Genomic DNA, 27846 nt, shown 5'->3' on the forward strand with positions numbered 1-27846 from the left:
AGAGGTGGCCCCACGCAGCGGGCACGGCCCCACGGGCAGAGGTGGCCCCACGCAGCGGGCACGGCCCCACGGGCAGCAGGCACGGCCCCTGTGCCGATGTCGCCTCCCGCGGCGCCCGAGCCCCCGCATGGGAGAGCCGGTCTGTTCTGCAACACGGGCCCCCCTCGGAGGGGCTTTTTCCGAGATCACCGAATCGTTGAGGTTGGAAAAGACCTGTACGATCATCCAGGCCAACCATCAACCCAACGTGCTTTTCCTGGGTTCATTCCGCACGTTCAGGGGCACCGCGCTGCGGAGCGCCCGTACCCCTTCTCCTGGGACAATGTCCAAAAAGAGATCCATACGGAAAAAAAAAAAAACAAACCAACCACCAAACCCCACACCCAACAAACCAACAAGGAGGAGGAAAATCTGCTCTGGAGGAGATGGTGTGAAGATAAAGCAGGCAAAGTCTTTCAGGAAAAAGTGTAAACCACAGCCTGTTACAGATGGCCAAACCATCCCCCGCAGCGCGCCGGGAGAGGCGGCTGCCTCCCGCTGCTGGCTGACACCTACCTGGACACCCCAGCTTTGAGAGGGTACGACCCAGCCCCCTGTTTTAGCAGCTGGCTGTGCCTCGCCATTACAGTAGCCACGTGCTGGAAAACGCTAAGCAGCCTGCCTTCCAAAGCAAGCCAGAGTAATTAATTTTCCTTCAACGAACAAATGACACGCTAGGTTTTTGTTAAGAATCCTGCACGGACCAGCAGTCCTGAAGCAATCACCGTCAGACTTCAAAACAGCAGCGTCCGCAGGAGCGCACCCGGGTCGTGCACCCGGATCCGGCCACGACGGCAGGGCTCGCCGCTCTCCCGGCCACAGACGCGAGCGCGGCTCCGGCCACCGCTCAGCTCTTCTGACGCTGATTTCGTCTGTTTGAACCTCCAGCGCTTCCTCCAGCCCACATCTGTGCAACAAGCTGTCGGTAGTTTTACTTACTTACTTTTTTTTTTTTAAAAAACAGGGCTCACTCATTTGTTTCAAACTCCCTTATTTGGAAAGCAGCAGGGAGCACAAGGAAGGATGCAAGCCGCGTGTCGCGGGCGAGAGGAAACCCAGAGTCCCCCGCGCACGGGGTGCAAGTTGTCCAGACTTGGGGTAGAAATTGAAAACAACTTCAGAGAGCTGGGTGAGTCTGTAGGTGCTGGGTTGCATTTGCTTCGTATAGAAATATTTTTACGATACATGACGGTGGGGATTTTGTCTTTAATTTAATCAATATGGAGCCTTCTGTTGCCCTGAAGGCATTCCACCTCTCTAGGGACTGGTTTGGGGTTTGTTGGCTTGTGTTTAACGTTGTCTCCTTCTGGACTCACACTTACGAAATACCTTGCTCTGCTATCACTGTTATTTCCTGCAATCTTGAACGCACAGATCAGAAAAGTTCTAATAGCCAGTATTGATCAAACCCACATTATTTTTCATAAATGCAGCTCCCCTTTGTTAAAAAAAAAAAAAAACAAAACAAACCCTAGTCACAACCCAGCCAAACTCATACTATTCTAACCAAAAACTTGTACTGAAACACAGCTTCTTGATTAAAAATGAAGTGTACAAAGGGAAACTGAGGCACAGAGTGATGCGGTTGGCTCTCATTTAGCACAGCAAATGGGAACACTGGGAGCAGAACTCAGTAAGGGTGAGACGCTGCCCACCTGAAAGCGGAGTCCTGACCCCCGCACGCCACGAGGTAACCCACTCTGTCCCGCTGGTACCTACACCTGGGAGCAAAAGCTGGCAGAGTCCTGCCCGTATCTCATCCCTCTGCTCCAAAACACCAGCGATCCTCAGCACCAGGGATGGAAACCCCATACCCCCTCTTTCACACTAATTCCTTCATTGTTTCCTCTTTCTCCGATTAAAAATCAAAGCCACGAAGAGGAGCGAACCTTTCACTAAGAAATGAGATTGTGCAAGACACGCCGTCCACATTTGGACGCTGCGTTTTGAGAAGGACATGGAGTGACTGGAAGCAAGCCAAGAGGAGAGCAATGAAAATCATCAGCTGTCTACAAAATGACCTGTGAGGGACGAGGAAAGAACCAGGGCTGTTAGTCTCAAGATAACAGGTGAGATCTCATCATAGCCTTGAAATATGTAAAAGGGAAAGAATTACTGGGCTTGTATTGCAGGACGGGAGAGAACTTCCTTTTTCTAAAGATGTAAACTGAGAAGTTAAGCACAGAAACAGACCACGCAGAGGACTCTAATCTCCCTCAATGGCATTTTTTAAGAATAAACTGGAAAAGCTGGGGATCGGATCCTGCTGTGGGGTGGGACGGAGAAGGTGACCTCTTAAACGTCCACTGAAACTCAAGCTCAGGGTAACAGTAGTTAGAAAATCAGTTTTCACTGACAGCTGGTGCAGCAACAGCTTGCAGCAGGGAAGGCATTTACTCTCCTAGGACTGCATGAAATGTTTGGGTAGAAACTGTCTCTTGAGCCCAAAGGAAAATATTCCAGTGTTCCTTTGGGAATGCTGCAAAGGTACAGACGATAAGGTCTTTGCAGATGTCGCCACCAGCTGAAAGCGTATTCAGCTGCCAGAGAGCCCGTGTTGTTCAAGGACTAGCAGACAATCCAAAAAAAAAAATCACCAAAATCAGTTGTTGTCAGCCATGGAAGCAAGCAACAGGATATCCTGACAGAAAAAGCTCTTCCACTTAGCCCTGCAGATAACTCTAGTTGAAAGCTTTCTGCTCTGCAGCCTCATATCCCAGGCCCATCAGCAGAGCTTATTTCAGAGCAGGATTCACCCGGGAGCGCCCAACCTACCAGCCCCTGCGGAGGGGCAGAACCTGAGGCTGGTCCAGGAGACGACTGCAGGAGGAGACCAAGAAGGGCTGAACGTAGCAGACTGACAGCACTGAGGTGGTTGCAATAACGACTCCCTGTCCCATCGCCACTTACACCTGTCACGATGAAAGTGAAGCGGAGGTACCAGCATGGACAAACACTTAGAAGAGGCGGGCAGGAACGCAAGCCCTCCTTTTCTTAGAGGCGGTTTTGACGTTACACCGTTAACCCAGAGCGGAAGGTGCTTTCCGATTTCTGCAAATCCAAAGCCCGGTGAGCTTGGCCGCCGCTGTGCCCTCTAGTGGGACTCTCCAGGTTTTGAAGGGGAAGCTCTTCCTCTGGCAGGTCGTCCGTTGTCTTTTAACTAATTTGTTCATATAATGTATGTGACATTTGGTTAGCTCATTCTGAAAAATAATTAACTATTAGAAAAGAGGCAATGCTAGGATATTAAAAATTAGAAAGATCACTCGTGACACTTGAACAGTGATTATTTGAATTTTAACAGAAATGTGCCCAAGGATGCAAAAGAGATTCTATACTCTATTCTAATACAGTATTTCTGAAGAGTGCTTGCTCTTGTGGAAGGAGAATTACTAGAAGTTAAATCAGTTTTATGCACTAATCCTCATGTTAATTAGAGACAAAGCCATCATTTGAAATGCTGCAAAAAACACAAGCAGCTAAACAATCGCCAAAGGGCAAACAAATCCAAAGCCCGTACATTTCTTGCAGTGCCTGCCTGTGCGGGCAGCTGGTATTTTGAATGTTTTTCTCCTTTAAATATCTTCTAACCTCATCTGCCGTGCACAACGCTATCGCTGGGGCTTTGCTAAAGGTAACTCTCACTAACGAGAGCTGCAGACTGACAACGCGGGGGGACCAGGGTCCTTAGGGGAACGGGCAACACAGACAGCCCCTCAGTTCAAGGCCTTCTGAAGAACTCTCTCAGCCGTGGCAGCAGAGGCTCGCCCGCCCACGGGAACAAGCCAAAACTAGATCATTTCTGAAGTCAGCAGCAGCGTATTATGCCCGTCCTGTCTAGACGTGTTGAACAGGTAAGTAAGAGCAGAGGCTCTTAACTGTTCAAGTCTGAGCTTACACTCCTGATGATGTGCAAGTACAGGCTAATATAATGTCCACTTTCAGGTGTCCTTTGGATGAAAACGGATCGATATCAACATCCCTCTATATAGTGCAGGGCTGCTGCTGTCAAACCTCCATTCTTGCCATTTCAAGGCTTTGGCCTTTTGGGAGTCAGCCAGGAGTTCAGGAGCGCTGCTGGAGCAGGGGAGCGGGACAGACCGAGGAAATAGCACAGTTATCCCGTTACACCGTAAGCTTCTGTACCGTCCTGTTGGACGTAGCAGGGCAGCAAACAGAGCTTTGCATGTCAAAATGATATTCCTCATGCCCCCAATTAATTATCAGTGATGCTGCCCAAGCAATGCCAAAGCAATTATTCTGTTAAATAAGTAGTTCAAGCGTCCTGCACAGTGCCACTGTTTAGGCAGATTTTACCACGGTTTTCCATAGAAACAGCACTCAGAAGCTTCAGCCCTGAAGGTGACACCCAAGCAGCACAGCTACTACAACTGAGACTTTTTTTCCCCTAAAGAGATTCGAACTTTTCATTACAGCCAAAAATTATAGTGAGATGAAATTTGGCACTAAACAGAGAAAACAGCGATCCTGTTCTCACACAGAGATAAGTTTGTTTGCAAATTCTGGTCTTTGAGGAAAGGGATGAACTTCCCCACTAAGTCCAAGTCGCCTGCTGTGGCTTAGTGGCAGAGACCAGATCAAGAATAATCCTTGTACTTCCTTTTTCTAACAGCTAAAAACTTTTTCATCTAAAGGGCTCTGGTAGTCGGTTGTTTCATCACCAATTTATGTTGACAAATATAACTATACATTCTTTTCCTACATATTCTTTTCCTCCTCAAAACCCACATTAAGAAAGTAACTGCGCAGCTCTCTAAACCACTGGTTTTCACCCTGAAAGCCTTCCAGGGTTCGCCGACTGCCTTCCTTGAGCCCCTGGATTAAGCCAGAAAAGCCAGCCTGTTTTCAGACAGCACACACTGCTTCCAAATAGTGTGTGCCCAGTCAGACAGTTTAAGCGGTCAACAAATTGATGTTAAAAAGAAACAAAACCTTGCTTTAAACTAAACGCCAGGAATCTGCGTTACCGTGAAACTCTGCAATATTGGCTACAAAAAATTAACTGCATGCGAGTCCACAGTTGCTACTTATCTAGGGATGATTAGCTTAAAATCAACACATCACTAAGAATAGTTCAAGAACTACAGCAGTATTAAGAGCTATGAGCAACAACTACCAGGGGACAAACATCAGGCATCCCAGCAGCCACTGTTTGATGCCCGAGGAACCTGCACAGGAAGAGAGGGAAACACACGGCAGGACCTCCTTAGCGCTCACATTCGAACACACTGAAGACATAACCCAAACCAGGAGTCTAGTCTAAAGAACGTGGACTAAGAAGGTAACACAACACCCCCAAAATATCATTCATCTGGTTTATTTTGTACATTGGGTTTATAAATCACTCCCATTAGGACAAGATCTGCTGTGAAAGTGATCAGAGGAAGAGTACTAGGCGGGCTGGTCAGTGAAGTTAAATTCATTCACAACCAAGCGGTCACAACTGTTCATGGGGGAGAGAGGGGGACACCACGACCTGTTGCAATGTATTGGGCATTTCAAGTTCACCTCAAAGCATGGTCTCAGCGGACGGATGGCTCCAAAACACTCTATCCAGCAATAAATTTCCTACAATAAACACAAAGCAGTCATTAAGCAGTGCTTCCTGCAAAGTGCTACAGCAGCCAACACTACAGGCAGGTTTCAAAAGCCTCTGGTATCCAGGCAAGAAGTTTCTGTTACAGAAGCCGACACAGGCACAGCAGAACGCAGGCACGCAGGCCCACAGTCCCTTTGGAAGGAGTCACAGGCCACCATAGAAACATCCTCTTCCTCTATTTCCTGTAGAGGAATATGCTCCTTCCAGATGATTTATGCACAATGACACATCAAAGCTCTTGCTTCAAAACAGAGAACATACGCTGTGGTCTCAGGAATGTATCCATGTTCCTACTACTGGCTAAGACAATTTTTAAGTAAAGAAAGCCCTTACTATGTAATTTAATTGCCTCTACATGACTTGAGACCCTTTCCACTGCCTTGTCCGTAAACATCTACGGTCATCTGGGATGCTACAAGTGCAGCTGGCTTTCATGAAAAGTTTCTTTCATCCTTTGGTTACACCAGGGATCTGTGTGATACATGTTTTGAAAATGTGGAAGACACAGTAAATTGTTTAAACTGCAACAAGCATCTCTGGAAGAAGACACTTACAAAAGTACTAATGATTTGCTCTGTGACTTCCAGACTCGCTGATTACCCTATAACACACTGTGTAGCTTGAAGGCACGTATCTTACTTTCATTTAGCAACATTTAAATGTAACTGTTATTCTAAATGGGAGAAACAAGTATTGAGATGTATAGTTTCCTCTGGACCTTTTTCCATCAGCATCCTTTAATGTAAAGCAAAAATCTTCGTAACTTCCTTCTACCTGTGGTAAGGAATAAAAAAGTTCTAAGCCTACCTACTACACAAATACGCATTTAGAGGCCCAACAGAAGGTATCGTCTAATTGCTGCTCTAGCTTTACAGATGGTCAGTCTTACAGAAGATTCAGAACAGCACACTTCATATGCAATTAAAGAAGGGAAAAAAAAAAAAACAAAACCCCTTTAGAAAGTCAATTTTCCAATTAATTTGTGGTACACAATAACCAGCTCTGAACATTCAACTTACTTTTAATAACGGTTATCAGGAACAGAAAGGAGTCTGAATTTGCCTAGCGACAAAACTAGTCATGAGCTTGAAGCCATTCTACTTTGGATTAGAAGTAAACAGATCTGTCAAAAGCTCCAAATTACCACAGAACATTTGATCTGACTTCTCAAGAACCACACTACATTGTGAAAAATCCACTGCTTGCAAAATAATCACCTGAAAAACATATTCTTATTAATATTTCATCCTTCTGGCACTGTGAAGCCCCATATCAGGGGGAGTGGGGCGGACAAAAAACCAAAAAAGCCCTGAACTATCAGATTGAGCAGTTCTGTTCTGGAACAACAATATGATTGTGCCCTGGACAAACAGGACACATCAACTGTCACATCAGTGCAACACTACTGCTTAAGCTGAGAGATGCACAAACAAAACTTACCATTAGAGGGAAGCTTAGTCTTCAGTTTTAAACTTGCCACCGATGTATGGAACATACTGAAGGACCAGCTTCCAGTCTGTGAACCATATTAACCCAGTACCAGCTACACCACCCCATGTAACGAGGGTGGGAGTCCTAAAGAAGAGACACACACACACGTGCAGGTAAACAACATTAATCCTCCATTGTGAAAGGTCTGCCAAATGCCCATCACTAAGGTACCTGGGGAAGTAATTTCAATCAAGAAGAAAGCATTGCAGAAATCTTGAAAGAATCTCACATACACAGAAAAGTATTGGTTCTCAGGGCGGTGAGAATATTTTACAGTCTCCTGCTGATACTCTTTTATTTAAAAAGGGCACTACCAAGTTAAAGAGAGACACGCTCACTTGTAACTATTCTACTGTTATAGCTCGCGTCCCCTTTATTCCAGCCCGCAGGCTACTTCGTTCTCCCTCACGCAACAGCACAAGGCAGCAGCTGCTGGCACTGCGACAAACATTCATAGCTCTGAAACACTTTGAAGACAGCCGGCGCAATCCGGAGGCCAAACCCACCGCAGCCAAACCAGCGCCAGGCAGACACCCGCCCGCCCTCCCCCCCGCCAGCCTCGGCCCTTCAAGGCCAGCTCTGGCGCTGCCCGCGCCCGCGGGGTCAGCGGGGCTCTCACGGAACACAGAGCCGCGGAACAACGCGGAGGGGAGCGGAAAGGCCGCGGGAAGCCCTTCAGGCTCCCGAGGTGCGCGGCGGGGGCCGCGGCCGCTCCCGGGGTCCACGGTGAGGCGGGCGCAGCAGGCCGCCGCACCCCTCACCGTGGACCCCGAGACGGGCCGCGGCCCGCCTCCCGCCCCCAAGGCCGGCTGTGAAGGAGGGGTCGAGCGGGCAGCCCCGGGCCGGGCCTCACCAGTTCTGGAGGAGCTGGACGTAGCGCGGCCCCACCAGCTTGCTCAGCATCGCGCCGCCAGCGCCGCCTCAAAGTCACCCCCACGGCGCATGCGCCGGCGCGCCGCTGCGCCACGAAGGCCCCCGCGGCCCGCGCGTGCGCATTGAGCGAGGCTGCCCGCGGCGCTGCCTGAGTCAGCGGCGTTGTCATGGCAACCTCCCCCCCCCTCATGGCCCCGCGGCGCCGTGCCCGCCACACGGCCGCGTCCGGCCCCGTCTGGAGAAGGGACAGGAGCGGCGGGGATGGCCTGTCCCCGCGCGGGGGGGGACACGAGCCCCGGGGATGGCCCGTCCCCACGCTGGAGAAGGGACACGAGTCCCGGGGATGGCCTGTCCCCACGCTGGACAAGGGACACGAGCCCCGGGGATGGCCTGTCCCCACGCTGGACAAGGGACACGAGCCCCGGGGATGGCCTGTCCTCGCCCCAAGCTGGGGCCGCCTCACCCCCCGTGCTGGCAGAGCGTAGCCCCTTTGCAGAGCAGTTTCCCCAGTGCCCGTCAGTGCCTCCACAAACCCTCCTCAGCGCTGCTGCTCAGCCTCTCCCAACAGGAGAGGGAGTTTGAAAGCAGATTTTTCCAGCAGAGGGTCCTAAACCCACCATCGATTCGGTGATTCTCCCCCCCGCTCCGCTCCAAGCCAGCTCAGCCTCTTGTGGACCTGCAGAAAGCGCTGGGGGCCACTGGAGCCCGAAGCGCTCATCTGCCTGAGCCCCGCAGGCCTCTGGCCGGACTGCCAAAGCTCCAGGGCTGCAAACGCTTCCCGTGCTCCCCTGTGCAAACCTGGAGTAGCCGTGTCCGGCAGCGACGCCGGCGCTCGTTGTCTTCCCTCACACCCTGCGCTGGGGGCCAAGAGCTGAGATTCACAGAGCAGAGCCTGTTGCAAAAACCCAGCTCCTGTTTTTACTCACCAGGACACGGAACAACTATTTTATCAGCCCTTTGCGTGACTGACTCAACACCACGTTTCATACTGATGGTTCGAGTGTTTCTCTGCCTAGGTGCCAGCAGGGCGACGTGGGTTACTGACCCATGCAGACTTTTGGGTTCATTTCTGCGAGCTGTTTCCCCGCTGCCCACGCACCAGCTGGTGCATGAGGAAGTCAGACGGGAGCTTCGTGGTGCACGTTCCTGCAGGGAACCAGTGCTCGTGCCACAGCCACCGTGTTACCAAGGGTATGGTGGGGGAAGCGAGCCTGATGAACGGGATCCGCACAGGTTTTGCTTTTCTAATGTCTGTTTAGCTCCATGGAGTCGTGCACACGCAGGAGTGTCTCAGCTTTCACTTTGCATTGAAAGTTTCCTAGATGCCAAAAAAAAATATTAATAACAAAGGCAAAATAACTCAAACCTCAAAAGGCAATGAAAAGCAGCTCAGTGTTTATCTTCAGAAAAGCCTTGGGGTTTTGAAGGCAGTTTGGAGGGGGTGTATCTGACTGCTTTACCCCAGTCAGAGGAGACAGGGAAAGATCCAGCAATACTACCGCTTTCTTGGTTAAAACAAAGCAGTGGCAATATTAGCAACTCATCCTTTCAATAGATTTTGCTGTCATCTACAGTTCAAGCACTGGGCAAAGGGATTTGTGGTCTGCTCTGGACACCACGCTGCAATACCATGCTTGCTCCTTCCCTGTGAAAACTCCTTTTAGCTGTTGGGAGAATGTTAACACCGCAATGGGGACAGCTACGCCTCCAAAGCCTGACTGCTGAAGGTGAGCTGCCACTGAAGATGAGGGTCACTTTCTTCTCTTGGTGACTTCTGTGGCACAGGTGTCATTTTAGATTCTGAAGCAGAAAAGAAAGGGCAGTGAGCCTGGTTGTCCAGAGCTGCCTTAGAGACACCACGGTAAAGCACAAAGCTGTGTTCAACCATTAGAACAAGCGCTCTACATCTCCCAGGCCACCAGAACAAGTGGGGATGTCTCTGCTGATGCTTTGCATCAACAAAAATCACTCCCCGTTTAAAGCAGTGAGGTGGAGTTTTTGGCTCCAAGAGAGCAGACAAGCTGCGATAGCTTGTCCTTGCTTTAAGGACGGTTCATGGCCATGTCTGGCAGGCCCAGCTTGACATGATGTTTGCCCACAGGATCAGATAGTCTCATCCCACCTCTTGATTCATCTCCAGGGAGAAAAACGCTTCTGAGCATTCACCCAGGAACCTCCAGCTCTGCATTGGTTGGTGGCCACTGCTTGGATCTTGGGCAAACTATTTGCTCTCAGCTACTCAGCAGCAACTCCTGTGTGTCGCTGCTTGTTCCTGCCCTCACCTGACCTCCCAGCCCAAGCCTGCTCTGGCCACCGGCGCTTGCCTGCTTTACCTTCAGCCTTGTGCATCTCCGAGCATCCATCTTCCAAGCTGCAGCCTTGCTCCCAAGCATGTATTTCTCCCTTGTCTGGATCTGGTACAACCTTGGTTTCTTGGTCCTCCACTGTTCCTTGTCCTGATAGGGGTGGATGGCTCCTCTCCTCACTCCAAGGATGCCCCTCACCCCCTGGCCTGGCAGCTCACATCTCCAATTTCTCAATAACCAAGGTATTTGGTGTCTTTAAACAGTTTGGCTGATCTGGGCCTGTCCTGACTTTTAGCCAGCTCAAGGGAAGAAGAGCAAACAGGCCCAGCACAGACTCTGGCCACACAGCAACGCAACCTCCAAGGCTGAACTAGCTCTTCTGTGTGAAAGCATGCAGGAGACAACCCCTGTGAGGAGGGAGCGAAGGCAAAGAGGGTGAGGTGAGGCACGTCAGCCCGGCCAAGGAGGCACAGAATTAAAAGGACTATCACTCGATGCACTCGCTGCAGCTCGGGAAGGGCAGTGCACCACCTTAGAGCTTTCTTGCCGCTGAGGGCAGCCAGGGCTCAGTGAGGTTTAACTGACTACTGCAAGAGCCTCTGCTCAGTTAATTTGGACTAGTTTTCCTGCTTGGCCCTATATGGACAAGTCCCAAGCTTGAGAAGCAGAGCAGAAACACAGGCAGCAAGCCTGAGACAGGAGGGCTGCTTTTGGGTAGCATCTCCTCTTTGGACCCGAGGTGCTGGAGAGGGTCTGCGAGGGCTCAGTGCTCCTGGATGCAGCTGCCACAACTCTGTTTTCCCCAAAAGATAGTTGCTAATGTGCCGGGTGAGCTGGTGGTGGAGCGCTAACCCAACCACTGAAACCACAAGGGTTGAAGCTATGACAATTTGGGGAAATACCTGCTGATCGGAGGGGCAACACATCGGGGACCTGCCTGGCGAAGCCTGGAGGATGAGGGCAGGGACGGCCCAGCTGGGCATGGCGGCGCGGCGCAGCGCAGCGGTGGGTTTGAAGATGCTGCGGCTGGGGCTGGGCCCTTGGCAGAGGGTGACGAAGAGAGGTCCCAAGTGATTCGGCCTGGCCAGGGCATAGCCTCACCCCACAGACGAGGCTGGGAGGGTGAGAACCTATGAGGCTGGGAGGATGAGAACCTACAGGGCTGGGAGGGTGAGAGCCTACGGGGCTGGGCTGTCTCATGGTGCTGGATCCAGCCCATTCTCGCAGGGTTTAAGCCACCTTAAATGCTCTGCCACGTTGTCTCCCCCATTACCAGTCTATGGCAGGCTCCTGGTATGCGTGCGTTTGACCTGACTTCCAACTTGCACCCTGCTGGTACCGCCCTCACTGGGTGCTCCCCAGGGCAGGGCAGAGGCAAGGAAGCAACAGCCACGCTGCGACAGCCCCTCCTTCCAGCCAGGCAGGAGCTGCATTCCCAACACCAATCTTTCCAGCAATAAAAATGAAGACGAGATCCCTGCCACGTGTAACCCGCGCTACAACGCACGCTGCCCCAGGAGAAGAGCAGCCCGGAGAGGTGCCGGGGCACCCACCGACCACGGCAGAGCCACAGGAGCAGCTGTGCTGCCACAGGGAGACCCCAGCACCCACACGTCTGCCAAGGCGTTTCCGATGGCTGCTGGGGAAGGTGCCCAGATCCCATGGTGATGGGCAGCGCTGGAAACCTGCACCGGAGGCCACAGGCAGGAGGGTCAGGAGCCCTCGCAGTGCACGCGTTCAGGCTGTGCCACAGCGTCGATTCGGGTGGGTAGGACCCGTGCCCAGAGCACAGGAACAGAGTGTGAGCGGACAGTGTCTGAAAACCTGTCGTGTCTTGTCTTTTCTTTCTTTTTTTTTTTTTAGTACAAGGTAAAACCTTTATTACAACTTTTCATTCATAGGTATACAACATCTGAAAGACAGATATGGGGAAAAAAGGTAATATTGTTATAAAATGTCACATTTATTGCTACATTACTGTTATATACAGGACAGTTCTCAAAATCTACTTTAAAAAAGTTAGGATTATTTAAAAATTCCAAATAATCCAGCCAGCTGTTTTGACACTTGTATAAAATTATTTAAAAAAATGAAAACAATTAATATCTTGAGGCACTCAGAAACACAATTTTATCCCCCAATTGTGATTCATTTCAAAGAACAATGCATTTCCCCACCCCCAAATACTTTATTTTTTTTTTTTTTTTGCTGGGTTAGGCATATATATATATATATTTACTATATATATAGTTCAAAACTATAATGTGTATCTGATTTAAGAACAAGGATTTCAGCCACTTAAGTACATCTGGATTTACAGGTAGGCAGCATAAACATCAAAAGCAAGGACCATTTTTTTTAAAGGCCAAAAACCAAACCCCAAAACAACCCAAAACTTTCTACGGGGTTAAAAATAAACAACTTCCACAGGCATCTCCCATCTGCTCTCCCACCCCCTGTCCTACAAAAATATATAGAAAGAGCAACCCAGTAACGCTTCGTTTCCCCAAGGAGCTGGAGCCCTTCGTAGAAAATGGGTCATTTCCCGCAGACCACGAGGTCCAAGCGTGTGGCTGGGGTCATCCCTGCTCCGCTTCACCAGGTGCCCCTTTCTCCTCTCTCCGGGCAAATTAACCACCGCCGGCAGGAGGATGCACGGCTTCCCACGGCTCCTTCCCTCCCCGCGAGGCCCCACGTTACAAGGTTTGCTCGAAAGCTGGTGGGTTTCAAGTGATTTGGGAAGACGTGGCACCAGGAAGGGGGAACCGCGGCGTCCCCCGCTCGCTGCTGCGGGAGCTGCCACGGGGAGCTCCACGGCTCCCCAGGGCACAGCCCAAGGTTGCAGGGCACAGGGATGTTCTTCGGCAAAAGGCCTCAGTAGCCGGGATGCCCCATTTTGAAGCACAAACCCCTTTGCTCTCCCGTATGGGTGCCCGCAGCTCCACTGTGCCAAGATGAAACAGGGCACCAGTTTTATTCCCTCTCCCAAGCATGTGGCAGGTGCTTGGCTGGACCGGGGTGGGTACGGCAAGGCCTGAGGAGCAAGAGGTGTACAGAAGTGGAGGAACAGAAATATCGGCATGGAGACTCGTGGCAGGGCTGCCTCTTGCCCCCCCGAGGGTGGGATGCAAGAGGGACACAGAGGTTTTGGCAGAAAGGACGCCTGCGGCCTGCACTGCCCTCCTAACCAGAGACCACCTCCACGCTCGGCTCACACGGGGGTCCCGCAGGCAAAGGCACTGCAGCTGCCGGCTCTCCAGAAGGGGGGAATTGCCCTGAAGATCAAACCTCTGCACAGAGCACCAGGTCCCCCCATGCCTGCCCCAAGGGTGGTGGGGCAGGGAGAGGCAGCCATGCCGCGGGACCGACCTGCAGCAGCCACCTCCCAAATCCTCCCGCCTCCACCCCAGCAGATGGGCAGCTAGTGGCACGGTTCTGCCCCACTGTGAAGACACCCACGGTGGCTGTGCACGAGGGGAAGCAGCTCAGAGGTGCTGGCTGGAGAGACTGGCGAGCGCGGGAGGAAGGCAAACGCACCTTCAGGCTTGAGGTGGTTGAAGGAAGACCAGTCAAGCCAAGCCTGAGGCTCGGGCATCAACAGAGCAGCCCGCAGAGCCCGGCAGCAACGAGCTGCGACACAGCTTCTCCATTCAGGGGTACTGGGGGAGATGGTGCGAGATGAAGGATACTGGCAGTGAGCTGCCAAGCGTTGAGCAGAAGGCACAGGAGGGTGAAGGGTGGAGGAGCCCTAGGACCAGGTCATGCCCCCTCCAATTCAGCGCTCAGCTGCTGCAGCGTGACTTGGAAGGGGTGTTCCTGTGGTCTCAGCCCTTGTCTACCCACCCCTGGCTCCAGGGCATAGGTCTTGAAATGCTTTTGGAGCTGCTAGAAATGAAGCTGGACCCTGAGAGCAGCTGGAAGCGGGAACTCAGCAGGCATGGACAAGAGCAGAGAGAATGGGCTGGGATAGGATCTGGAGAGCCCCGTGGGAGAGGAGAGGGGGTTGCATAGGATTTAATAGGGCAAAGACCTTGTGCAAGCTTGTGGTACGGAAAACAGGTCTTGCTGTTGCTGGTGTCAAGCAGGAACAGGGGAATCCAGTGGCCAGGGCTTGCTCCAGGTTAGCCAGCACTGCACCTCGGGGGCTGATGGCTTGTCGTGGCCCAGCTCCAGCACTAGCTTTGCTTCACCTCCCCAGTCTCGGCTCTTTTCTAAAACCCCAGGCCAGGGGCTTGCTGAAACTGGAGCTGGCCCAGAGTCACCAGCATAGCATGCAGCAGGGCCTGCAAGAGGACCACGGGCTCCACTGGCACTGAAGCTGGCAGCCTCCCCACGGGAGCAAAGCTCAGGGATGCAGGGGATGGGGGGTTTCAAAAGCCTCCTGTTTCTCAAGGCCCCCCCCGCCTGCCAAGGGGGCGGATGCGCTGAATCGCCCAGCAAGGGCCCGGGGCCCAAAGGCTCTGCTGGCTTCAGTGGGTACACGCGTGAGACGCAAAGGACCTTTGAGAGCGGCTTCTGCACTGAACCTGAAATTGCAGACTCCTGGGGAAATCCCAGCCCGATTCTGTCCTTCCTGTTCAATCGCTACCAGGCAGCGAGTGCAAAACCTCTAGGAAACCAGCTCATCACCGACACACGGGCTAGGGGAAAGAAGCCGTTCACTGAAGTCACAGCTGGGGAGGTTTCACATCACCTTCTGCATTTCTCCACTGGAGAGGGCTAAAAACCCAACTGCAAAGCAGCCAGAGCCCTGGCCCTGGAGTGATGGCACACGGGGGGCAGCAAGTTGACCCCACCGCATGGGGCTGGCATGGGCCTGCTCCCAACAGCCAGCTGCGGGATCCTGGGGGGCCCAGCTAACTCGACTGCCTCGATTCCTGCAAAACCTCTGCCCAGGCACAGCTGTGCCCCTTGCTCCTGTGCTGGAGCTCAGTGCGGACAGGAGGGGCACAGACTGGCCAGATGTCCCAGGTCCTGTCCCTCCTGCCAACACACCTCCGTGGGATACCAGCGCAAGCTGTAAAAGCAGGGGAGCAGAGAGCCTGAGGAGATGTTGGCAAAGAGCTGGAGCTGAACGTGAGCCAAGCAGTTGCTTGGCTGTGAGTAGGTCTGACTGGCGGGTCACAGGCAGGGGAGCGACTGCCAAACCAGGGGTGAGCTGGAATTTTGCTCCCTGAGGTGCGCTGGCAGTGGCTGCGGGGTTGTGAGCAGGAGCAGGCAGACTGCCACCACTTCCTATAGGTGCTGAGCACCGTCGGTACGAGACCATAAAGGTGCAGTCTCTGGGAAGCTGCAGCTGTTTTGCTCTGGGGCGAAAGCAAGCGAAGAGGGAGAAAGAACAAAAATCTGTAATTTTTACTGTTAATAAACTGGATTCCAGACACTCCCCAGCACCTGGTGGAACGCACAGCTCTCAGGCAGGATGCGCGGGGAGGCATGGGGCTGCTTGAGGGGGAGGCAAGAGGAGGTCCCTCGGGCCGGGGACCCAGCGGCTGGCCCTGCCCCACAAGAAGCGTCCCATGGCAGCTGTGCGCCTGGGACCCCAGTTCCGCCGTTCGACCACGATGCAGCTCAGCTACTGCGGCCTGGGACAAGAGAAACTAGCAAATGCGCACAGGGGAAGGCGGCCTCTCCCGATTCCCTATCTGACAAAGGAAGCTTTGTGGGGGCTCTGTGGCTCCCAGCGCTGAGGGGCACGCAGCCCAGGAGAACCCATGCATACAAGGCTGAGAGAGGAAGCAGAAAACTGAATGCCACCCTGCAGCACGTCACCCATCGGTGACACCTCTCTGTGCAGGACCACCGGTGCAAGGGACATGCAGACATGCAGAGAAGCAAGTTTGGAAGAAAAGCAATCCACAAGATAGCATGGCTGAATGCCAGCAGAGCCGCAGGCCGGGGAGGGTGCAGACCCTGGCCCTCTCTGACCATGACACCTAAAGACGACAGTTTCACTGCAACAGGCTGATACTTCAGGGCTGGCCTGGTGGTATTTTGGGGACAGCACCTGACAGTGCTCATTTTTAGAAAAGCCACTTTCCCTGGCAGGTTACAGGCATCACGTTCACACTGAGCCAAACACATTGGCAAGCCAAAGGAATTTTGCCTTGCTGTGCTCTGCAATTGCTCCCTACGCACCTGGAGAGCAGCGATGCCACCGAGGCTGCGCTGGGCTGGCGCGGGCAGCAAGCGCGACGGCACACGAAGCGCCCTGCGCCATCGAGGCAGCTCCCGGGCACAGCGTTACCAGCCCCCGACACTGTGCTTTCCTGCTGGTGGAACCAAGATCTCCCCCAAACCCTGGCACCAGGGCTTTATGCTCAGGGACCTTCATCCAAGCCTTGCCAAGGAAGTTAGCTGGTTTTGCTGTCAAGAAAACAGCATCTGAACCACCTAAATGCAGAGGAAAAGCCCCATCTCTGCTGCAATGCCTGGTGGTTCGAGGATGATGGGAAAGGCTCTGTCTCATCACAAGTCCCCCCTGGCCTGCAGAGTGTCAGCCAGGACTTGGAGGGGATGAAGGAGTTCAGCAAAATTTTGAACAGATCATAAATCTTCTCAAATTTCCAATTTTGTTGAGTTTCTGGATTTTTCTTGACTACGATCTCTTTTCTTTAAGTCCAGTTGTACATGACTGCCACCTCAAATTCTTGTCGCAAAATCAAAGTGTTGGGGAAGCACTTTTTAATTTTTTTGTACGGTTTCAAGCTTGCCAGGGCTGGGACATTGCTCCATCACTCCCTGGTCCTGGGGCAGTGGCACTGAGCCAGCAGAAAACCCGGAGCAGAGAGTGCCCTGCCAGCCCCAGCACTGGCCTGCTGACAGGACAGAAATGTTTGCAGGATGAAGCAGGCTCTTACAGGCTGCAAAAACCAGCTGATAAGTCCCCAATTCCTACCCCAGAGTGTGAATCGGGGTTGTCTGAGCGTCCAACCTGGCTGGCGGGCTACGGAGGGGCACTGCCCCCTCCCTGCGTGTTCTACCATCCCCAAACTGAACTTGCTCCAGCATCTGAAGCACAACCCAACCCGGCAGGATGCTTCAGGAAGACACGGCTTTTGCTGCAAGGGAGCTGCTCCACGGGGGCAAGGCTGTCACGCACAGAGGAAAACCTCATCTGTCTCACGCTGCCCAATGCTTACACAGGCAGAAGAACCCAAGGGAGGGAAGAGTGCCATAACCTGACGAGCTAATTAGGCTGAAACATGTCTGTTGACACAGGCGAAAAGAACGCGTGTGGGCTGCAGGGACCACAGCCACTGACCTTTCCCGGCTTTCCTGGGGACAGAGCCGGAGGCTGCTGTGGTCTCAGGTCTCACCACACAGAAGTGATGGTGGAAGCAGTGCGCTGTGGGCTGGGAAAACTGGGAGCACCAGAAAGCCTCAGAGCTATGGTTGGACCTTGCAGAGTCCCAGGGCAGTGCCGGTGCCAGGGGCAGCAGGGAGAGGCAGTCCCATACTGCTCCGGCGTTTGTAAGCGGCTCCTCTCTGAGATGCTACGGGGGCTGAGCCCACGGTATCTGGGTGTAGGTGGGAGATGAGCAATGTCCTGAGCATTGCCAGTAGGTTCTGCTGGAGCACAAAGCACAGCTACGAGCACAGAGGAGCACCAGGAGGTTATGCCAAAGCCTGGGGTTGCTAGGAAGGGCCACAGGACCTAATCCTGTTCACCAGTCCCTCCCTTTCCCTGTGCCAAGGCAATACAGCTTCCCCAGGAGCACAGGCTAGAGAAGCAGAGGGGAGAGATGGACCCTGCTGCCGGGGGTCCTACAGTACTCGCTGTCCCCACGTCCCCCCCAGGCCAGCACCCGTGCCCCATGCACTATCCTGCCTGCCTGGGCTCTGCAAGGCAGATCTGGGCAGGAGCCGGCCCCAGTCCGAGAGCATTACAGACACTGCTGAGGCGGGGAGCTGACCCTGTCTGCCTACAAAGCTGGGAAGAACCGGGCACACTATGTTGCAGAAGGGGAAGGAGAGGGAAGAAACAAGAATGAATTCCCAGTGGAAGCTTTTCCATTGCCGACTCCAGAACGGCTGCTGCAGCTCAGCACCGCTGAGCACCTCTTCGTTTGCTCCTGCACCTCCGGGGCACCCTGCCACGCGGTGGGGCTGCTGGGGGTCTTCCTCCTGCTGAGCACACCGGAGCGGTCTGGGGTGATGCTGGGAAGCCCTTGGAGAGAAGGGATCGTTGGCCCGGCTTGGCTGCTGGAGCATCTCACGCAGGACGGGCGCTCGCTGCTCCCCTCCTTTCCAGCACGGACAGAGGAGCCCACGTGCAGGTGACAGCGGCCACCCTGCATCCCCAGGGCAAGCCGGGCAGCGTGCCGAGCTGAGTTTGCCTCCAAGGATGCTTTGGAGCTAAGACAGCAGGTGAAGGTGGGGTGTGAAACCACCCCTCTCCCCAGGCCTGCAGCATTTTGCATTCCGATGGCGGTGGCTCCAGCGTGGGGAGAAGCTGCGCGGAAACGGGGATCCTGCTGCCAGCTGCGACTTGCCGAGGGCTGGAGCGAGTGCACGTGCTGGGTAGCTGCTCCCCTTCCTGCCATGAGTCCGTCTGCTGCCAGGTCCCCAAGCACAGTGTCCCGCTGCTGCCTTTGCTCCGTCTGCCTCTGCCTCTTCCCAGTCCTCCAGCTTTGTTCGGTTTGTCTTTGTTCAGCGCTGCCCCTGGAAGCACCTCTTGACAGCAGGCATTTGCTCAGACACATGGGCAAGAGGCGTTTTCCTCCGCCCTGGGCTTTCCTCTTGCATCCGTGTTGCTTCTTTGCTTACCTTGAAAGCACCCCAGTCCCTCAGTTCTCTTCCACCCCCCAAGGCCTGCGCTTCTCCCAGCAGCTCGTCCTCCCCATCACAACGCTCGGGCACAGCCGCGGGGCACCTCCTCTCCCACGCGGGACCGCAGCCTCCGGGGTCCTCCAGGAGTAAAAGCAAATCTTGCAGAGACCCTTGATGGACCCCGGTCACCTCCCAGGAGGAGCGGGAGCACCGCTGAGGGATACTGCTGCACCTTGCTTTGCTGTTTAACTTCCTTTTCCCAAATCAGAAGTGGCCAAAGCAAAGAGATGGTGAATTCAGCACATGAGTTTGTTTTTTTATAATGGAAGGTACAAGCCAGGCAAGGAAGAACATCCCCTCGCTGTGGCTACATTCGCTTTTAGTGGCTTTCAGAGCCGAATCTGAGAATTCCTCTCTTTATATCCAGTCTCTCTTAATACAATTTTAATATTCTGGTTGATCCTAAAGATGCAACGTTAACTATAGAAACAGCAGCAGAAAAGCGTGGGGTACAAGACATTTTTTTTATACAAAAAAAAATTATTTTCGTTGCTTACAAAACATATGCAAAAGAAGCTAAAAAAAACAAAAGGCATTGCTATTTGTTCTACATAAAAAATCTCATAACTAATGTTCTTTTTTTTTAAAAAAGAAATATCAAGCTTAGGCACAATTTTGCTGCTGGCTGCTTGTGAACAAGCCAAGAGAACACGCCACCCCCTCCTAACTGAGTGATATGTATTGACTGTTCCGCACTTTATACTTAAGGCAATTTTTTTGTTTTCATTTTGTTTTTGACATTTCCACCCCTTACGTCATGCCAGGATCCGTCCACGTGTGTCAGTATTAGCAGTACTAAAGTTTATGGTTCGAGAAGGTTGCAGGTCACACCGAGGGTTTTCTTCCTACAGATCTCTCTATCCAGAGGAACAAAAAGATCTACAAATAAAAAAAACCAAAAGCCTGAAGTGAGAGAAACCCCAAATGAGAATAAAACTCTGCTCCTTGGTGGGGGGGGCTGCAAGCCCCCCTGCTGCAGTCTCGTTTCCGCAGGAGAAGTCAGCCCCGAGGGCTCGACCTGGCTGCAGCAGAGCCGAGACACAAGCTCGCTATTCTGCCAAGACACCGGCTTTGCCTTTTTTTTTCCCCATGCCAGCCCCAGGCACCCACCGGCACAGGGGACTTTGGGGGACCACGGCCCCTCCACGCGCTCCGGGGCGTGCGGGTGCTACGGGCTGAGGCACTGCAGCCCCGCGCAGGGGAGCCTCGCTGGTGGGGTCACCCTCTGACCCGCCGCTCCCGGATCTGCTCGATCCCCCACCCACACCCCTGCTCCGCTCAGGCCAAACAGGCTCAGCTACTCCTGGCACAGGGTTCCCCTAAAACCAGGGACAGCCCAGCAGAGCCTGCGCCTGCCATGGTCTCACTGGGGGAATTTCATCTTCTGCGCCTTTCTCGGCATTTCTGGGACCTGCCTGCTCCCTCCCACAGGGCCACAGGGCAAAGAAGTTGCTGGTTTCCAGTAGCCAACTGGGGCAGGGCTGGGAGGTGCAGGGCAGAGCTGAGCTCGCTCAGGGTGGTGAGAGCACCAAAATCCTCCGTCCTGGCTACGTCCTGTGGGGCAGAGGCTTTGGGTGTCCACGGACGAGCAAATGACACGCACGTGCAAGTCATTTGCTTAAGGTAAATTAAGAAGGACGTTGGCTGGGGCCAAATGAGTGGGGCTGAGCAGCCAAAGCAGAGCAGCGTGCGTCAGCAGGTTGGACCTGCAGCGGGGTCCTGGGATCGCGGGGCGGGGGACAATACCTTTACATGTGTCCGACAGGGTTGTGACCATCTCCTAGACCAGGATGTGAAGCTGAAAGTGTCATCTGGGGGTCTCCTACTACTCCGGACACTTTCTCCTCTTCCCGACGCTTCAAGCAGGCTGCTTTAGGGTTCAGATTGCGCTCTATGCCAAAAACAGCAAGGAAGGGAGGGAAGCAACCTCAGTTTGGGCAACAGCATCGCGCACGGCAACAGCATCCGCAAGAGAGAGCGAGGACAGAGTCCCAGGACAGACACACGGGACCATGCGAGGAAACAACCTCAGGGCAAGCTGCTCTTTGCCTGCCGCTCCTTGCAGTGGCTGCAGTAACTTGGCCGGACCCCTGCTAGAGCAAAACCCCATGCCCGGCTGAAACACCATGCCAATTTAAACATGTGCTTGCTTAGAGAAAACCCCAACTGCCTCAGCCAGCTCTCGGAGTCGAGGGCTGAGTTTTCCAAAGCTGCTTAATGGGATCCAGGTGCCAAATTCCCATTAAGCACGAGGGGAGAGGGACAGAGCGGCCTCAAATCCACCCCAGGCCAGGGCTTTGGAAAGCTCAGCCTGCCGCGCGGTGCACCCGAGGGTGCTGCTGGCAATGCAAACGCACAACCTCGCACCAAAAGCGGGAGTCACAACAGAGATGCACGCGCACGCAGAGGTGTGGGGGGAGAGAAAGGCCCCGAAATGCACCTGCCAGCTGTTACCATACCTCGTACTTGCTGCTCCAGGCCCAGAATGACCTGCACCGCTTGCTGTAGGATGATCAGTTTGGTCTGTGCTTTGTCCGTTTTTAAGTGCATCTGACACATGCGTCCCAGTTCTTTAAAGGCCTCGTTAATGTCCCGTACACGCACCCTTTCCCTGGCGTTATTGGCCATTCTCCTCTCCCGGTCCCTCAGATCTTTGTCCTCCAGTGACAAGGCCTCGTCTGTACTGCTGGGTTCATAGCACCACAGGGATTAGTCAGGGGGGTGGTACCAAGGGGGGGGCTATACGTTGCCGTGCTGGTAGTGCTTCTGGTGTCCACTGGAAACGGCTCAAACAGCCTCCCTTTGCAAAGCCAATTTGTCTCAGGCGCTTCCTGGAGCGGCCTGGGCTATCCGGGCTGCGCGTCACCTCTGCGAGTCACGTCAAGGTGCTGCCAGCACGGGGCCGGGTTCCCGTGGGGCTGGAGGGTGCTGCCGGGGGCGAGGGCGGGCAGCGGATGCAGTATCGACACCGACACCTTCTCCCCTCTGCAAAATTTTGCCTTCCTGTTCGTTTTCGGCTGAAACTAAAAGTTCAGGGCGGGGGGGGGGGGTGGGTGGGGTGGGTCTCAGCCAAAAACATCGGATTCATCCCCCAAGGAAAGACTTTTTGGCAGAAAGCAAATCCCTCTTTATAAGATTTCCTTCAAAAATCCCACCTGCAGCAAAATCTTCCCCGGGAAGGCATTTCGGCCAGCCGTGCCGCAGCAGCGTGACGCAGCCTGGCCCGGCACCCTCTTACAGGTGGGGGGCAGCAGCTGAGCGCCTCCGGCTGCTGCTGAGGGTCAGTCTCGGATGCAGACACTGAATCCAGGGCTTTCAACACAGCCAAAATCACTCTGGAAGGGAGTGATTTTCTTTTCCAGGCACAGTCAGGAGCTTTGGGAGAGCCTCCACCGCTGGCAGCACCCCAGGGGTGCCCAAAACAGGCAGGGACAGGGGGGAAGGCAGAGTCGTGCTGGCAGCATCTTAAACCGTGGCCTCGCCCACGGCCCGTCCCCTCCAAACCCCCAATTTACTGTACAGACGACCTTCTCCCCCAGAGCAAAAATTCTTGCAGGAAAGACACCTATCTGAGGAGGGTCCTTGGGTGAAACCTGGCACTGGGACAGAGCGTGGCCTTCGGCTCCAGGGGAGCCACGCGGGGATAGGCCTTCGCTGAAGAGGGGCCACGGAGTCAGAGCCTTCCTGGGTGTGCTGGGGGCTCTGGAGAGCTTCCAGACGGCGCCCGACCGCAGGGAGGGGGAGCAAGGGCTCTCCAGGCAGGCGCTTGCCTGTGTGGGACAGACAGCTGCCCGCTGTCCCTGCCTGCATCCTCTCCTCGCTGCCTTGTCCCTGCTCCTGTCCTCTCCTCACTGCCTCAGTGCCCCAGCCGGCGCTGCCGCCTTCTCTCCAGCACGCCCAGGACGGCTGGGGGGAGCGGAGCCACCAGCCACCCCAGCACCCGAGCCCACCCGCAGCAGGAACCCAGCTCGCTCCTCCGAACGCACGCCAGCAGCCGCGGTGCCTGGCTGGTGGCTGCCCCGAGCAGGGACACAGCTCCGGCAGCACCTCGCACGCCACAGCCGGGCAGGACGGAGCCATCTCCCCGCCACCGGCGAGCGCCGCTGGCAGTTTGCACGGCTACGCGGGGTCCTGCGGGTTGTAAGGACATGCGGTGCCTTGGCTGCCTTGTATCCTGCTCAAAGGGAGCGCTGACCTGCCTGCCTGGCGCCCTGCAACGTCCCCCACTCTTCTCCTTTCCCTTCCTGCCCCGTCAGCTGCTGTCGGCAGCAGGAGGACCCTGGCAGCCCCGGCTGAGCACGCGGGGACCCCACGGCCCCGCTGCCCCGGCAGCCCCGTGGGAGGGGACGTGGGGGTCAGCTTCTCTCCTGCAAAACAGCCTGAAGGCCAAACCCGCCAGAGAAGGGACACCCTAGCTGCCTGCGCTAACGCCTGCTGACAGCAGCACGCGGGGCTCGGCTCGCTTCCCCGGCTGCGTCCAAGAAGGGTTTAAAAAGGGACAAGCGTGGGAGACCAAAGTGAACACGGTGCCAACTCTGTCTAGCCCCTGCCCCCCCCACCTCGGCTCCTGCCTCGATCCGCAAGCAGCAAGTACAAGGTAGAGAGTGGGACCACCGAGAGGTCACGGCTGGGGACTGTCTGTAGGAGATTGGAAAGAACAGAACCAAAAAATAAAAACTCGAAATAAAAAATAAAAAGGAAGGGGAAATTAAAAAAGAGACAGGAAAAAATATACATGTTATGAAAGGCAAAAAATTACAAACTGAAGAGAGGCACAAAGGACTCCAACATCAATGCAACAGCAGAGGCCAGCAGAGAGGAGCACAGCCAGGCACAAACCACCGATGCGTGTTACAACAGCCTCTGCAGAGAGAAAGGGGGTTAACCTGCCACAGCACCCTGCGCAGCGGGGCCGGGGAGCGGGATCATGCACTGTGGGATGCAGGAACAAAGCAGCAAAGTCCTCCGGAGGGGGAAGCCAAGCCCTCCGCTTCCCCTCCCACCGGGACGCAGCACCCGGGGCAAGCACAGGCGGCCGAGACGGGCGCACACGCACGTGGGAAGGGAGCAAGCGTGCCCCGGCGAGGGGGAGAGCCTGCGCGCACCCGCCTGCAGCTCCAGGCTCTGCGAGGGACGCGCAGTGCTCCCAGCTTGCATCGGAGACCAGTCTGCACAGGCAGCGAGGGCTGCCCAACTCGGCTCAGCGTCTCCATCCCGCTGCCTCGCGCACAGCTCCAGCGATCCCCAGGGGTTTGCCGGGTGCCCACAAAGCCAGGGGCGCAGCGGTGGGGACGGGAGTGCAGAGCCCCGTGCCAGGTGGGCAGGGAGGACAGGGCATCGCTCACTGCTGCTGTGGCGGCGGGCAGAGATGGGCTCTGTGCTCGGAGCAGCCCGCGGGGAGACGTCCGATCTGGGTCCCCTCAGAGATTCGCTCGTTTTTCCTTTTTCTTTTTTTTTTTTTTTTCATTTTGCTGGCCAAGCAGCTGAGCAAAACACCTGGCTGCGGGAAAGCAAGGACAGCGCAGGTGTCCCCTTGGGGACCGGCATGCAGCACACGCAGTGGCAGTGGGGAACAAAAGAGAGAACAGCAGGGATGCAAAAAAGGGGGAAAAAAAAGGGGGAAGAAAAAAAAAAATAAGGACATCAACAGCCTTGAGAACCCAAGGCCACAGGGGACAGAGACAGTGCGAGGCACCACAGCACATGTCACAGGAGACAGACAGACAGACAGCCCCGTGCCGATCAGATACGTAAAATATCACCACTCCGGGACCCTCACTGACCTCTAACTTGTTGCTCCAGGTTCAGTATGACTGATACGGCCTGGTGTAGGATTAGCAGTTTGGTCTGCGGTTTTTCGCTGTTTAGGTGGAGTTGGCACATGCGTCCGAGCTCTTTAAAGGCCTCGTTGATGTCACGGACCCGCAGGCGCTCACGGGCATTATTGGCGACCCTCCTTTCTCTCTCTCTCTCGGCTTTTTGCTCTGGGGGAAGAAGATCGTCCTCCTCATCCTCATCTTGACTAATGGTTTAAAATAAGAACGAGACAGGGACATTCCTCGCGTGCACTCTCAGCACTGGTCAACTCACAGAAAAGAAACACACGTCGAGGCACCGAGACGCCAAGCCCCACGCGTGGCCCCGTGAGCCAGGGCACTGCGCCCCGCGTGCCCCCACTGGGACGTGCCGGCTCGGTGCCCCGTGCCCGGACACGGGGACACGCAGTGATGCTGGAGAGAAGCAATTAAGGCTCTTCTTCTGCCTCTTTTGTTTGGTTGGTTTGTTTTAAGCAACAAAGAAAGAAACCACAACAACGCGATTAAGGCCTGAGCTTGTTGCCGGGAGGTTGCAGGGTGGCCCGGAGAAGGTGTGGGGACCAACGCTGGTGCCCCAAGCTGGCGTTTTGGGGCGACACAGCCCTCTGCCCCCAGGGCAGGAGGTGGCTGCGGTCTGGCAGCAGCGGGGCTGGCGCCGCCCCTCCGGGCAGCATCACCCTGGCGAGGTCTCCGAGCCGATGGCGAGGTTGCAGACAAACCAGCGTGCCGGAAGGACTCTACCTGATCCGCTGCCACATATCTGGCTGGATGTGACAGAGGATACAGGAGCCCGAAGCAGACAGCGGAGATGACCCGAAGCAGGGAGGAGGTCAAAACCTTCCCCACCCCGGCTGAGGGGAGCCGAGCACGCAGTCCTTTCCACACATGGCCACAACCAACACCCTGAGCGACCACGCAGGCGGGCGCAGCTCATGGGGACAAGGCGCGAGCCCTCTGCTTTACGAGCACGAGGAAGCCCTGTGGCCACGGGGACGGACGGAAGCCAGCAGAAGAGGGTGGCAGGGACCCTTCCCCAGCACGGCCCGAAGCGGCCAGCCCTGGGGAAGCAGCGGGGGCCCAGGCCGTGCCGCCTCCGTGTGAGGACGGACAAGGCTCCCGCGGCGGGCAGGGGCTGGCGGGTCTGCGCCGCAGGACGACCCCCGGCCTCACCAGGCCGAGCCCAGCGCCCGGTGGGTCACCGCGGCCGTACCCCAGTCCAAACGCCCCCAGCCTGGTAACAGAGTAAGTGAAGGGAGAGACCTGTTCAAAGAGCACCTTGTTCTGTTCCGGGAGGGTTTCAGCTCCTTCTTCTCCTCTTCTGAGTTATCCGCCACCGACGTGTTCTCCTCGTCCTCCTTCTCTTCCCGCTTTATTTCGCTGGTTCCCGAGGAGACACTGCTTCGCCCCAGCCCCCCTGACAAGCCTGCTGAGAAAGCAGAGCCACACATGGAGGGGCCTGACCCACACAGAGGGCTGGGGGTCCCCAGGCCCTGCTCCTGCTGCGCTGCGCTGCCAGCGCACGGCATCCCGGACTCATCCTGCGTCACTGGTCTGCAGCAAGAGGAGCTGGGGGAGTGCTGGTTCTGCCCCGCCACCGCTCCCCGTTCTTCTCCCCCCACCTCCCAGGCCCTGCAGAGTCAGAGCCCAAACCTCCCCCAGCAGAGCAGGGCCCGGGGGCATTGTGCGCCCACAGCCGGCAGGAGGGACAGGAACGCGTAGCTCAAACCTCTGGAAAAGGCTCAAGGTAGAAACCGCCCTGCGGATGCTGCAAGGAAGCACCAGTCTTGCAAGAGCACCCATCTCCCCCCAGGCTGCTGCTGCACAGAGCTGGACCTAACGGGCGACCCAAATCGCCCCTGCGGCAGGCGAGCCTCAAGCGTGCACGCGTGCAGAGCTGCCTTACCGCTGTACGTGTCTTGCTGCCTGTTGAGGTCAGGGAGTGAGCTGGGCTGTGACGGAAGTGTGACATGGTTGTGGAGCATGCTGGGGTTGCTGGACAACCCGTCTTCGGGGTGACCTCCTCCCACCTACAGCAGAACAAGCAGAGCAAGCCTTGAGGGGGAGAAGTGCCATGGCCAGCGGGCATGGGCACAGTCACAGTCACCCAGAGCGCAGCCGCAGGGCTCCGCAGGCCAGGCTGAGGTGCAGCCACGTGCCCTCCTCACACACTCCCACCCCGCAGAGCGCGGACATGCAGGAGGGAAGAGCCAACCTGCTCCAGCACCAGCTCCCCTCGGGGACCGTGGCGGGGGCACTGCAAAAAGCAGCTCCGTGCCCTGCACACCAGCTGGAGCAAGCAGAAAGCCCCCACCAGTGCTGCCTCCCCTTGCCCTGGAAAAGCCTCTCTCTGCCTGGATGCCAGGCTGGCACACTGGAGAGGACACCCTGCCTGGGCTGCACGTGTCCTGTCTCCACCAAGCTCTGCCACCTCCCCAGTGCCAACAGAGCAGGGGACATCCCAGCAGCAGGAACTTTGCTCCAAAGGGCCTGGACGCAAAGGGCGAGGATCAGGCAGCCTTTCTGAGCCTGCACCCCCCGAGGCTGCGCTACGGCAGCCAGGGACCGGCAGGACACAGCCAGCCCGGCTGCAAACACTCTCATTTCTGCAGCTGGCAGCCGTTCGCAACAGAGGACGCACATATGATTCATCGCTTAGTAGCAGAGTCTGGGGAGCTCGGGAGGGAAGCATGTCTGGTTTTCTAGAGAGACTGGAGACGCTTTACTGTTTGCTCCAGCAGGCAACCAGCTCTGCCAAAAATGTGCTCCTGTGGTCACTGGCCTCTGGACAAGGGGAGACCCTGCTGACCCAGCATGGGACCCCAGCATCCACATGCTCAGGACACCCAGAACCTGTTGTGCTCCCTGGAGC

At 55.3% G+C, this 27846-nt stretch overlaps 2 protein-coding genes across 14 annotated transcripts in view; both read right to left on the reverse strand.

Annotated features, from left to right (window-relative positions):
* Positions 1-5361: 5361 nt before the first annotated feature.
* UQCR11 (ubiquinol-cytochrome c reductase, complex III subunit XI) lies at positions 5362-8075 on the reverse strand. The gene is made up of 3 exons (XM_075723778.1): positions 8004-8075; positions 7100-7234; positions 5362-5628 (listed from the first exon to the last, which is right to left on the reverse strand). The coding sequence occupies exons 1-2, from the start codon at positions 8051-8053 to the stop codon at positions 7114-7116; spliced, it is 171 nt and encodes a 56-aa protein (XP_075579893.1). The 5' UTR covers positions 8054-8075; the 3' UTR covers positions 5362-5628; positions 7100-7113.
* A 4196-nt stretch (positions 8076-12271) lies between these two features.
* TCF3 (transcription factor 3) overlaps positions 12272-27846 on the reverse strand; it is an 82118-nt gene continuing 66543 nt past the window's right edge. For 2 of the 13 annotated variants that reach the window (XM_075723747.1, XM_075723745.1), the window contains exons 16-20: positions 26881-27004; positions 26238-26403; positions 24945-25183; positions 20908-21052; positions 12272-20040 (exon numbers count right to left, since the gene is read on the reverse strand). In XM_075723747.1, coding sequence (XP_075579862.1) covers positions 20910-21052; positions 24945-25183; positions 26238-26403; positions 26881-27004 — 672 coding nt within the window. In that variant the 3' untranslated portion in view covers positions 12272-20040; positions 20908-20909. Of the gene's footprint in view, positions 20041-20907; positions 21053-21620; positions 21848-24944; positions 25184-26237; positions 26404-26880; positions 27005-27846 lie in introns of those variants that run through there. The other 11 variants (XM_075723756.1, XM_075723754.1, XM_075723752.1 and 8 more) reach the window with 11 other exon arrangements.

This window comes from Pelecanus crispus, chromosome 20 (genome assembly GCF_030463565.1).
Source record: "Pelecanus crispus isolate bPelCri1 chromosome 20, bPelCri1.pri, whole genome shotgun sequence".
Taxonomy (NCBI): domain Eukaryota; kingdom Metazoa; phylum Chordata; class Aves; order Pelecaniformes; family Pelecanidae; genus Pelecanus; species Pelecanus crispus.

Bases quoted from the DNA above. Each gene is read 5' to 3' on its own strand.
- UQCR11 (XM_075723778.1), bottom strand. From the start codon at position 8,053: ATGCTGAGCAAGCTGGTGGGGCCGCGCTACGTCCAGCTCCTCCAGAAC. The intron at 7,235-8,003 runs GTGAGGCCCGGC...TCTCTTCTTTAG, and splicing joins GTCCAGCTCCTCCAGAACTG to GACTCCCACCCTCGTTACAT.